The 12,622-nt window shown below is 38.7% G+C and overlaps 1 protein-coding gene across 1 annotated transcript; it reads left to right on the top strand.

Moving 5' to 3' along the window:
* Positions 1 to 689: 689 nt before the first annotated feature.
* LOC139723417 (uncharacterized) lies at positions 690 to 7,949 on the top strand. Its single transcript, XM_071634662.1, has 6 exons — positions 690 to 736; positions 1,756 to 1,825; positions 4,377 to 4,526; positions 4,872 to 5,007; positions 6,866 to 6,986; positions 7,865 to 7,949. The coding sequence occupies exons 1-6, from the start codon at positions 690 to 692 to the stop codon at positions 7,947 to 7,949; spliced, it is 609 nt and encodes a 202-aa protein (XP_071490763.1).
* The last annotated feature ends 4,673 nt before the right edge of the window (positions 7,950 to 12,622 follow it).

Below are 12,622 nucleotides of genomic sequence, written 5' to 3'. Positions count from 1 at the left end.
ATTGAGATGTGCTTGATAAACGTCACCGTTTAATCAGTTTGTGTATTTTGTCGTTTTCTCTTGGTTATGAGTTACAATACCTCAATGGGCAGTTTATTTTGATTTGATATTACTGTTGTAATGCTACACAGCTTGTAATTGTTCTTATCATCGTGGATACCCAATAACCAAACGTGCTTTGATTGTGACTATAGTCTTACTGCAGAATAACAAATCTGAGTTCTTTGTTCTGACAATGATAATCTATGATTCCAATTAATGAAATTCTTGCGTCGAGTTGTTTTTATTGCAACTGAATGACAAATTGCCCCAAATCGACATAAATAAGCACGGAATTAATAAGTGTTTAAGTAGTAGCCATGATAAAAAGACACACAAAACAAACACCACATGGGCATAATGAATATGCCCATACTTGGACTAGATTCGAACCATTGACTTCGTGATCAATGTGATCATATTAGAATTACATGTATAATAATAATCATAATAATAATAATGATGGTGATAATGATATTATTAATGATGATAACACAACTATTATCATTATTAGCAGCAGAATTTTTATCTTCATCATTATCATTATCATTATCATTATCATTATCATTATCATTATCATTATCATTATCATTATCATCATTTTAACCAAGGTTCTTGACGTGGATGATCATTCCCGGATTACCTTCAAGATGTTTGCAGTCATTGGCGCCATATGCGAAAGAGTGACGGCCATGGAGTGAGTAATTACCCAGTGCTCCCACTTTGGTCTTAACTCCATATTCTGTTATACCCGCTTATTTGTCAAAATCACCGTAGCCTGGTTTGCTAGGTGTATTCCATTTTATGGATAATTTTTCTGTTCCTCTGAGGAAATAGAGTGACAAAGTTATCCAACCACCGCTGCATATCTTAATGAATTCAGCTATACCTTGTATTATATTGGCATCTATAATAACTGCCGGTATATCAGGAAAGCCTCCGGCAAGCTTGTCGGGAACGGCTTACGTTAGAAAGGCATGCGCATGGAATTTGAATATTTTGCTCCACCGGTCAATGGTCGCGTTTAAACGCGTTCCAATTACGACGACTGGGAAATCGATTTGACCCTTTGGTATACACGCCATCTTCTTGGTAAATGAATTACTAGTACAGAACAGCTTTTTATAGTGGGCAGTGTGGAAAAAAAGGATATCTCCTCGGTCTAGTAGACACCGATTTGATCTATGCGTATATCTACAATTGCTACTTCGCCTGTTTTACGGACCAAAAATGAATAATGATAATATTGATGGCGTGAAAAGGGAACCGTTTTAAAGAAGAAAGGATTAACCCTCCAAGCAGTCCCCTCCCAAAATAACGCAGCAATGATAAAATAAGAATAATGATTTAGATATGTTTATTCAGCACTCAGAAAACTCCACAGAATAGTCGATGATATACGATTACAAGAGGCAATTGCTGATTAGGAGACCACGAAGGTAAACAGTAAGTGAAGGAAAAATGAACAAAATATTTAATATAAGACCTAGTTGATTATTCTTTGGAGGGAGGCGTCTATTTCTGTTTATGTTTCATCAAAAGGAATACTGAGGGCCTTTCTATGAATTGACTTTGCGTGTAAAACATGTAGGACGATAAATGAATAATATGATTGTTTATCTAACGTATTCTTTCAAAATCGTGTTAAATTGATATTTATGAAGTAATGATGATCATACCTATTGTACTTATCGTCATTTTCCCCCCTGTGGTCAGTGCGCTTGGCCAGGAGTTGCTGGACCATAGCGACCTGCTGGACATTCAGCGCAAAATGGACCTGTACAGCGTAAGTCCACAACTGCAGTGTGATGCCGCTGCACGAGTGTACGGAATGACTTTAGCAAACAGACTGATATTAAACAATCAAATTGATAACATCTTTTCCCCAAACTCGGATGTAAGCTCGGTTTTAATTTGTGAAATTTTAACGTGTCATATTATATGCTTCCACGAAACAACGCATTTGGTCGCAAACCATTCGTAGGCCTATGCGTGAGATATTAAGATAATATCAGCACCTTTGAACTTTCCTATTGGCTGCTGCACAAAGATGATGTCTATTGAAAAATATTTTGTTTGTTTGTTTCTTCTTGTTGTTTTGAGTTTTCCTTCTTTTTTTTTTGTCGATGACACTATCGCCTTGTCTTTACTGCATACTTATAACAAATATCGCGGTTTCATGCAAACATTTGACATTTCAAAGCCCCCATAACTTTCATCTTACTTTATGTCCGGTTTTAGTGAAACCATGCATCCGGTAGCGTTTGAATGTACTCTGTTTTTATTTCTTGAAGTCTCCTATAAATACTTATTTAAGCATTTTTCAACGAAGAGAAATTGATTCGAGGAAACCAGTAGACATGACATTTGCAGTCGTCTTATTCGATGAACTTCCTCCTCCCTCAAGCATGGAATATCATACGTCATTTTGAAATAATGTCATGTTGGGGCACATGGACCCAGCTGCCTTCCGGTAATACCAGTCCTTCAGCGTGACATACACAAATAATGAATCATGACAATAATGTTCTGACGCATCATTTTATGGACTTGGGCGATGGGCTATTCAATGCAGCCACCTGTTTTGGGGGTCATGTTATACGCTCCTATTCATGTGGCATAAACAATTTACGAGGCGAACGTTGGAAAATGAAGGGTTAGAAATTTTCGGAACGTCGAATTTGTGTATCCTACCACCCCCCCCCCCCTCCACACACACACACACACACACACACACACACACACACACACACACACGACCTTTCCTCACACGTAACACGCGACCATTCTCATTCACCAATAACCCACGCCCTCGCAATCTCGAAAGAGCCACTTCTCCCAATATCGTTTTATATTAAATGGGTTAGTCAAATACCGGTAAGTGATTGGCTAAACAGAGTCACGTGATGGAGGTACATTCGTTATGTTCACCCATGGGCGAACATTCTTGGTAATGTTCTCCCATGGGAAAACATTTCCACGTAACAAATGACAGAAGGCAGTGAATTTGGCTACATGCTATGCTGGTGGCCGTGGTTGCAAAGATCGTACACTGAATCTCGACAATCTTTGGTGGTTGACGTTGACGTATTTGACTAACCCATATAATATGATAGATGATGACTTTTTTGTCGGGAATAATTATGTACCAAACGTTCTACCCTCAGGGTTTGAAATGCTATTTCGGGATGGTATAAGTCCCTCGACTTCGTCTCGAGACTTATAACCTCCCTCAATAGCATTTCGAACCCTTCGGGTGGAACATTCGGTATGTTCCCTCCCCCGCCAGTCATCATTTATAATGTCAAAGGGGTGCTGCTATCATTGGTTCCTGCCCCCCCTCCCCCCTCCCCCCCCCCCCGTCTCCACATATATACAGATCTTATCATATATACAGATCTTATCATAACGCCCTTTCTTGCAAGTCACATATTTTCGTTTCGTTTCATTTCGTTTTATTTCACTTCCAGCACATATGATTACAACATTTGAATACACAAACTGATAGTACAACATGCAATGAAAAACGAACTACGAACAGTGATACAATTTTGTGGTTTTTTAACATCTAATTAGCAGATGATAATTGTTTCAGAAGAGGATAAGTAGGCCTAGAAACAATGCAATGATGCTGTATCCACAGTAGAGTAATATTCTTACCGTCTCTGGTGCAACCGATAAGGTTCCCTAACACAACAACATAAAAATGACATCATCCCTTTGTTTCTTCGCATATCTTAGTCATGATTTCAATGCTTTGCCACATTTAGGCTATCTGCCATCGCGACATGTAATAAACAAACTTAACGGAGGGGCCCTAAATTACTTCTTTGTTGTTGTTGTTGTTGTTGCTTGTTTTCCTCTTCTCTTCCTTAGTTCTTCTTCTTCTTTTTTTTTCTTCTTCTTCTTCTTCTTCTTCTTCTATTTCTTCTTCTTTGTCACTCTTGGCCTCATGGATCTGTCGCCCTCTAAACTTTGAGAAGATCTAGAAAACCTCTTTTCTACGGGGCCGGCTAATTCTTCGCTGAGCTGTTAGGGGCCTTAGGTAAATTTAGCCCCTCGGTAATGATAACTTCATGCCTTATCATTAATGATTCAATCCCTTGGCTATCCTGGAGGCTGCACTCCATTTAAAATCGCACCCTCGTCTTCTTCTTCTTTTTTCTTGGTTGCAAACCGATAAAATGCTGAATATGATTATGCTGCTTAGAGCATTGGAAATGGGGGGGGGGAGAGAATCGCTCGAGAAAGTGGCGCCATGGAGTAATAATAAATTTAGTTCTTCTCCTTATTTCTGCTTTTGATTTCTTAAGTTGTTTGTGTTGTTGTTCCCGCAGTCGATGTTCTACTGCAGCGGCACCAACGGTGACCGAAATGACAACTTCATCAACAAAGAGTCTTTACGAATCGAGCTGAAGGCAGGTGGCCTCAACCGAACTCAAGAGGACTACGTCATCGAGAAGATGAATGCAGACGAGCACAACAAGGTGGTTACCATGGATACCGGGTGAAGGAGATTGATAGGATGTTTCGGACTTCTGATAAACTAGGCTACCTGATGATGAAATAATAACAAAGCTAGTCGATGTTGACGATTAATGCGGCACACTTTATGCTGTATCCTCAAGATTGAAGAACAATATTTGGGTTGTATTTCTTTTTTTTTTCTTTTTCAATTTCAAGTGCAATTTAAATGACGGGGACTAAAAGAGCTACAGAAAAATGCTGAATTGTATCATTTACTCATTATCGTCCCCAAGAATCATTCTTATACGATGTAATATCCTGCGCATTATTATTAATAATGAGTTTGATTGTTCTCCCCTGCTTAGATATCCTTCTTAGACTACATGGCGTACATTCCGCTCTTTCTATCGATGCACGACAACATCATTAACAACCCACTGGACTTCGCAGAAAAGTACAACAAGCCATCTACAGAGATACAACGAGACATGAATCCTATCGGTAATAAAAAAAATGAAATAGGACCTTTTCCTTCCCTTACCCTACTGTGTATTGTCCCTGCCAAATTTTGCTTCTTGTTGTCTAACTGCGGCCACGCTGGGTCACGTGAACACTTTCTACTCACTAAAGTCTGGAATTAAGAGAGCTGAATTTTGCATTATTATACTTTCCACTAGATCATCAAATGGTCCATGTTTTCATCTTTTAGCCTATCTGTTTCGTCTATCTATATCTATCCATATCTCTCTCTCTCTCTCTCTATATATATATATATATATATATATATATATATATGTGTGTGTGTGTGTGTGTGTGTGTGTGTGTGTGTGTGTGTGTGTGTGAGTGTGTGTGTATGTGTGTGTATGTGTTTATACATTCTATATATATGGATTGTTACCTCCACCTCATGTGACTTAACTTCGGGCCGCTATATATTTTTTTCCCCGCCATTAAAATTTCAGATTTAAAGATTTTCAAAGAGAGAGAGAGAAATAAAGGTATAGTGTCGAGCCCGTATGTACCTACGCTTGTATTTGCGAAGACGATTCTTCTTCATGTACCTGTTCATCCATTCACATACGTATTATTATTTTTTTTTTTTGCGAGGATATATGATATCAATTATGGTTGGTCTGCTCCTGAGCGTATCCAACATCATTAACATACCATGTGTAGAGCGTTCTATAAGTTAATTGCAACACGGAGAGCTTCTTTTCCACTTTTTTGCGAACTTTGCCTCCTTTCAGTAAACAAATAGAGAGAAATATCAAAGGCAAGTTCCTAGAATAGCCGAAAGGAGTTTTCTTCTAAAGGTCGTTGACAGGGCCTCAGTACGTGACCAATTATGGCGCTTTCAAACATATTAGTCTACATTCATTAAAAAAAAGAAGCGTAATAGGGCATTCGCTCTCTCACCGCAAATTCTCTCACAAATTTCGCTTTTCCTCAGCACGCGACGCAAACTACGGGGGCTGCCCCACATGGTAACTTTCTATGCAGGCTGATCAACTAAATGAAATTTCAGGACGCGTATTGCTTAACAAATACGCTATACTTATTAAAGCGTCACATCTGCTCGACCGAAATGCCGACCCTTTTGTATTGAGTGGAGCAAAATTTCCCCGGGGCTTACAATTTCTACACAGATGAGAGCTACAGGGGCATAGAATGCGTAGCCATTTCTGTAGACATGACGGCTCAATACGATTTCACTTCAGCTCACCACGATACTGAATCCATTAGTTGCCGACTGGCAAGCTTAAAGCCAAAAACGTGGGGTTAGAAAACTGTTTAGGCTGACTATATTGAAAAGTGTATGACCAGCCAGACAGACGAAATGTCAGAAGTTTCATCGAAACTGCACGAACATAGGGTCTATGGGGTTTTAGAATTTCACACGTTTCTACCCTAATATCGGTAACAATCACATATCATTCAATATGTAAATTTTATGACATGATGATGGCCTTGCCTCATGAATCGCTCAATATGCTTGTACAAACGGTGAACATTTTAATTTTCGAAGTGATAACAAATAAGTATTCATCTCATCTAACATGTACATGAAATGATAACCATTATATAATTGTTTCATGAAAACATGTACAAGTACAATATCATCTGACCTTTTCTTCAGTTCAAATCCAACTTTTGTAAATGAAACTTTTTAAAATCTCTATTTGTTTTGTCACTTTACTCTTTCATCGGACTCAACTTGAAAGTTGATCGCCATTCAACTTGAACACTTCGTCGCCAATCACTTGACTTTAGTTTCCCCCCTCACTTATACTGAATCCAGCAATTTCTCCAAATTGGCCCCGCTAACTCGTTTGCCTGTGTCACCATATCAAATCAATAGGTTTACCGCTGAAGCGGACTTACCACGCGGTCCATCAGAACCTGATGGGTGCAAGACGCAACAACTCCAGCACCAGTAGGAATAACGCTAAACTGACGGCGAAGGAGCTATCGAGTACCAAGTAAGTTATCGTCAGTAGTATCAGCTTTTGTGCTTGGAATATTTTGGAATGCAAGCTCAAAAAGAAGGAAACAGACGCAGCAAATCAACAAGTTTTCGCAAGAGTGACCACCAACATCTGCAACCAATTCGTGCATAGCGCTATTAAATAATTTGTAGCGCATCACCGAGTCGTACTCGTTGCTTTATGACTCCCTTAAGGGGTGGCGCGGGACTATTATTCAAGCTTATAAGAGCGCAACTTATGTTGTGTAGACATGTCGATGTCACATAAAATTTGTTTTTATGTTGTTTCTTCTTCTGACAGACTGTTTTCCATGTAACTATATATCACCCATAAGCGAAGAGAGACACAGCGACAATGCACGCACCAAGAATTGCTCTCATTCGATCATAAACCAGTCTCCGATGGCGATAATCGTTATCATTTTAATTCTTTCCAGCTGAACAATTTATTCTACTAGTATACGAATTCAGACGCACGATCGAAATACATGCACTCTCCTCAGACGATTAGCGACGTTCGTTCCGCGCCGTCTGGGTCGATACGTTAAAACTGAGGAAATGTGGCAACATTGTGGACATGTTCAAACATAAAGATTGCAACTCATTTAATGTTTTATTTATTCGGGGAGGCAGCCGATTTGGCGAGTTACAACTTAAATGAATGATTAGCCTTTCCATGATTAAAATCAGTTCCCGCTCTTTCTTTGTTGTTTCTTTTTTTGGGTGTATATCTTCCTTTCCTTAGTCTTACTCTATTTCTGCATATTTTGTTTCTTTCCTCGTTTCTTTACTAACATTTCTCTAGGTTGCATTCTCATTCTTCGAAGAAGGTTTTAATCATCTCACTGTTTTGTTGTCTTCCTTCTCTTCAAGGCTGCCAAACATCATGAATCGAATGACAGGATTGAAGATTCACCAAACGACACCGGGGAGCGCTACAAAGAGACCGAAACCCTGAGAGAGAGGGGAAAAAATTATCAGGCCGTTCGAATGTACATTGTCATCATTTTCACATCACCCGAAGTCGCGGCGAAACGTCGAGGGAGGGTAATTTACATCGATTACATAGTGGCTTTTCTTTAAAAGATCAAAGTGCCGTATGTATATTAAACCAACATAGAAAACTGTCAGGTTCACAAAATTGTCGTCTACCCATCAAGCGTTCCCACGCAGTTGCCCACCATCGAGATTTTTAGTGGGAATTTGAGTTAGGTGTAAATTGGCGTGATGCATTCATCTGTCGTAGTCCATTTCCATGCTATAAAGTGGTCGTTTTTTGTCGTTTTTTTTGTGACACTTCCATAAAACACATAACAAAATCAAACAGCATTATTACAAGTAATAAAACCTATATAAAAGCATGGGAATTACATTGATGGGGGCACACACCGTGTTCATCGCAGATTTGAGATCGGTTTTTACGTTGATTATTACGTTTTTGTATGTGTTTTTCTTGATTTTAAATGCGTGTGAATCAATGAAGTAACGACAATCAATACTGCATTTTCTTTCAGTGGAGTCTTAAAGACTGTGCACGTTTGTTTAACAAGGCATAACTTATGATAATCATTAACGACAAACAGGATATAGCTAGGGCCTATATAGATACCTTCTAAATTTGATTGTCAACTCATTGACAATCAGGGAGCTTCAGATTTTCGCGACGCGGACGTTCTATGCCCAACAAAAACCTATTCTCTGCACACGCAGAATTGCTTATCAAAATTGATCTCGCGTTGTCCGAATTTGCACGTTCGGTTCTGGGCCATTTTTGCGTCCGCTCAAATTCACGACTCGGATAGCTACTTGATGCACTGATCTTATGGGGCACCATTTTACCTTTTATAGGTTGCGTTTTCGCGTAATCTAACCCTACTTTGCATCACGACGCAGGGAGAGAGGAGGAACGGCCAGCGCAATCGTTGTCTCAACGTTCGCGTCGCACAATCTAAAGGTCCTCAATATCTTACACGACTGGAGGATTTAATTCCCTGTAGAGGAAAAAAAAAAAATGCTAGAGGATGACATTAAGAATGATTTTGTGTTGTCGTCGTGCTGTTTGTGCAAATGACGTGTGCTGATGGCATCTTCTTGTGAGCAGTGTGTGCAGAAAACAAATCTATTGTCCGTAGTATAATGTACTGTAATCAAAATTTTTGTTTGTTTTGCTTTGACACCTAGTGTCAATTTGTGTGATGTAGAATAAGTGGGGAATAATAGCACCAGTATTCTTTTCCTCTCTGTGGTATGGACGATTGCTTTTAAAGCGGAGCAACTATAATTGCAAGCCTGTTCTAAATATTTTGTGAAGATTCATTGGAGAATGTAGATGATCATGTAATGGTCTTATGGCAGATAAATGGCCTTTCGTTTGTGCAATGCCCGTAGTAGAAAAGTAATTCGGCGGACTAAGTCTTTAATTATTTATTGGAAACCTTGACATTAAATGCATGACAATTCTCTATTCTACGCAATGAGGACAGATTTCTTTCAGTACAACGTAATCAGCAAAAACTTCGTTACCATTCCATGTATATGTAGCTCTAAAGTGTATACCTTAAATTGTTCTCAATGCTGTAGTCACTTTACAAACATTCAAATCACTTTCGTATTGGAAAGGCATTATTTACAATTCACTGTAGCAGGAATTTCTATATGATAAGTGATAATGGGTGAACAACAACAAAAAAGATCTCCAGCCGTCATTACTTATAATCCTATACTGAGAAACACTGCACAGCTACAGTCGAAGTGTGTATATGGTGGTACGTGGTCCAACCAATGTAGGCCTAGATACGCCGATGTCCTTTCTTTTAAATTCTCAGGACAACCGTTCCAAATACAAATACAGTGTAATGAAAGGGGCTAGTTTGTCTTGTATTTAGAATCGTGGATTTGGTTTCTTTGAGAACCCAGCCATATAAAACACATGTTTCCATGAACTATTTGCATTACAGTTCCTTGAATTCCATACGCAGCATCGGTCATCGTTTGGTTCGGTACACTTCTTTCCAGCAATGCCTGGTATAGGTTGTCAGGAACAAACTTTGTTGAAATTTTTTAAGGTGGTGTGAAGAATGTCACTTAATGTCTATTTCACAAGTGTTAGATAATTGTGATGTACAGTTTTGATGCAGTTATATTTAAAGACGCACAAAAAGACTCAGACACACACACACACGCACACAAAAATACACACAAATAGAATAAAACCTTAATGTGCATAACAAATTATGAAAATAACGCCGAAAGTCAGTTGAACACAACTGAGTTTTTAGAACTGTAATGGGGAAAAGTTGTAAAGGAAATTATGTAGGATAAGTGCATATTTTCACTACTTTGACAGTGTGAAATCGTAATGCATTATCCCGCTCAAAATTAAAAGTAGTTTAAAATCCAGTATGTATAAGCAATTCCGCGTTTTCCAGTTGCCAACTTTAATACTGATGTGATGTAAGAATTGCAGATCAATGCCAGTAATTAAAAGAATAACAAGAGAAAGAAACGTAACCAGCCTGTTTGTATCGAAGTCTGATTTAAGATGTGAGGAATTTTCCAATTTTTCTGTTTTCTTTTACTGTTCATTCTCTCCTCCCTTTGTTCATTCTTTCTCTTTTAAAGTGTGTCTTTTAGTTGTGCGAAGCAAGCTAAAATCAGCGTTTTGACGATCTTGCTGTGGCGCGAAGTGTTTTATTATTGCCGTGTCCTGTATTGACCCGTGCCAATGACCGGTCACAAGTTCAAAGATAAACGGCTAAGATGTTCGTCAGACTTAATAGATTAAGGTAAATAGGAAGTTATGATTCTTGATGACGGCTAAAGAGTTCACACTGTGTGCTCACAGGTTTACGTTGAAACGCTGGTGTGTATGATGGTTTTCAAGCGCTCGGTACTGAAACAAGATCATTATTTTCGTTCGTTTGAAAACTAGTGACTCTCAACAACAACAACAACAACAAAAATTCTCCGTACACTCAGTTTATCTATCACGTGTTCACGCGGAAAGCCCGCGCGCAATGAATGTTTTATACTTTGTTGCTTAGATTTGATATGGATTTTGACTGGAAGTGTTCAAGTCAGCAATAAACGTCTGTATCTTGCCCAATAATGATTGTCTCATTGCGGTGTCCTTTTGATTTCTGGTATATCAGACCTTAACTACAGTATATATGCAGACATTTCTCGACACCTATACATGTTTAAATGATGAAAGTCGCTAAAATGTGAAGACTATAAGTTGACTGGTTACAACTTGATGTTCACAGTTTTTGGCCTGTACGTTGGTCATCTAACGGCTTCCTACACGTGCTGTTATGACGAATCCTTACGAAGAGTATATGACGGGGGTATAAATCCCAAATTTGATGAACACTTATCAGTGCAGCAACACACCAAACTAAATGTAGCTAGACAAAACCCGATTCAACCACAAAACATGCTAATCTTGTTCACACTTTCTTCTATGTTTATTTGTCTAAACACCAATCATAATTACAACTGTGGAGATACTTTGGGGTATCTTCATTTTCAACTTCATCTCTACCAGCATGATCACCGTCGCCATCATCATCGTCATCATCATCGTCATTGTCATCGTCATCATCATCACAACGACCACCACCACCAGGATTATCATCATCAGACCCATAGTCATCATATTCTGTCATGACATCGTCATCTTTCCCCATGATTAAGCGCATCATCTCCGTTGTCATTATCATCACCATCTTCACCATCATAACACACTATCATCATCGCCTTAAAAATAAACTTCAATGCCCATGGTGTCGTCAATTGCTACGAGATGCTCTTCATGTGCTTGTATTTGCAATTATCAGGATCTTGCGTTGTGCACTTGCACAGTTCTATTTGCATTATAAAATGACAACCAGTATAACATAGAGTCGTTCGCTTCTCATAGCATATAATATTTTATTTTCGTTGTTCGTGCGTAGCGTGTGCAAAGTGTATACAAAAGACGAGGAGACACTGAACTCTGTACATCGTTCTCCATAATTTTAACACTTTCAGAAAAACAAACATACACAGATATCACCCTGGTATTACGCTGGTACACAAGGAACATACATTTTGTTTTGAATTATGATAGACTCTGATCGTATGTATGTACAGCACTTCAGTCAAATAGAAATGTCAAATAAAGCAAAAAAATAAATAAAAATAAAAGCAGCTCTGGTAAGCTGCTTCGCAATGCATGGGTAAGGCGAGGATTCAGTTGTCGTATACACTGTAGTATAGCTGACATGTCTTACAAACATTCTCTGTTTTTTACATTATATACAGTTATAACATACATTCATACAATTGAGTGCCGTTGTGGATTTACGCATGCAACATAACAGTAGAGATTCAGTACTGGTCTTAGCACTCACGTAGTTTGAAATCTGGATTGTTTGTTTCTTTGTTTGTTTTTTATTTCGTATTTCTCAAATAAAGTGCATCTGCACGCTCCTCCGAGAACTGATACCAAGTAACACAATGGTCAATGAATGATATTAAAGGACCTGGGGAGCATTTCATGAAGCATTTTGGTCGGATATTTTTCTGACAAACTGTTACAAGCTACTGAAATCCTTGCATCTGACTGGCTGAGAGCAAATTTGTCCGACA

The sequence above is a fragment of the Diadema antillarum genome, unplaced genomic scaffold (genome assembly GCF_040938485.1).
Source record: "Diadema antillarum isolate AM-2024a unplaced genomic scaffold, OU_Dant_1.0 scf00000189, whole genome shotgun sequence".
NCBI classification, from domain to species: domain Eukaryota; kingdom Metazoa; phylum Echinodermata; class Echinoidea; order Diadematoida; family Diadematidae; genus Diadema; species Diadema antillarum.
The sequence above is the reverse complement of the archived record's forward strand: the minus strand, read 5'-3'. Positions and strand labels throughout refer to the sequence as shown.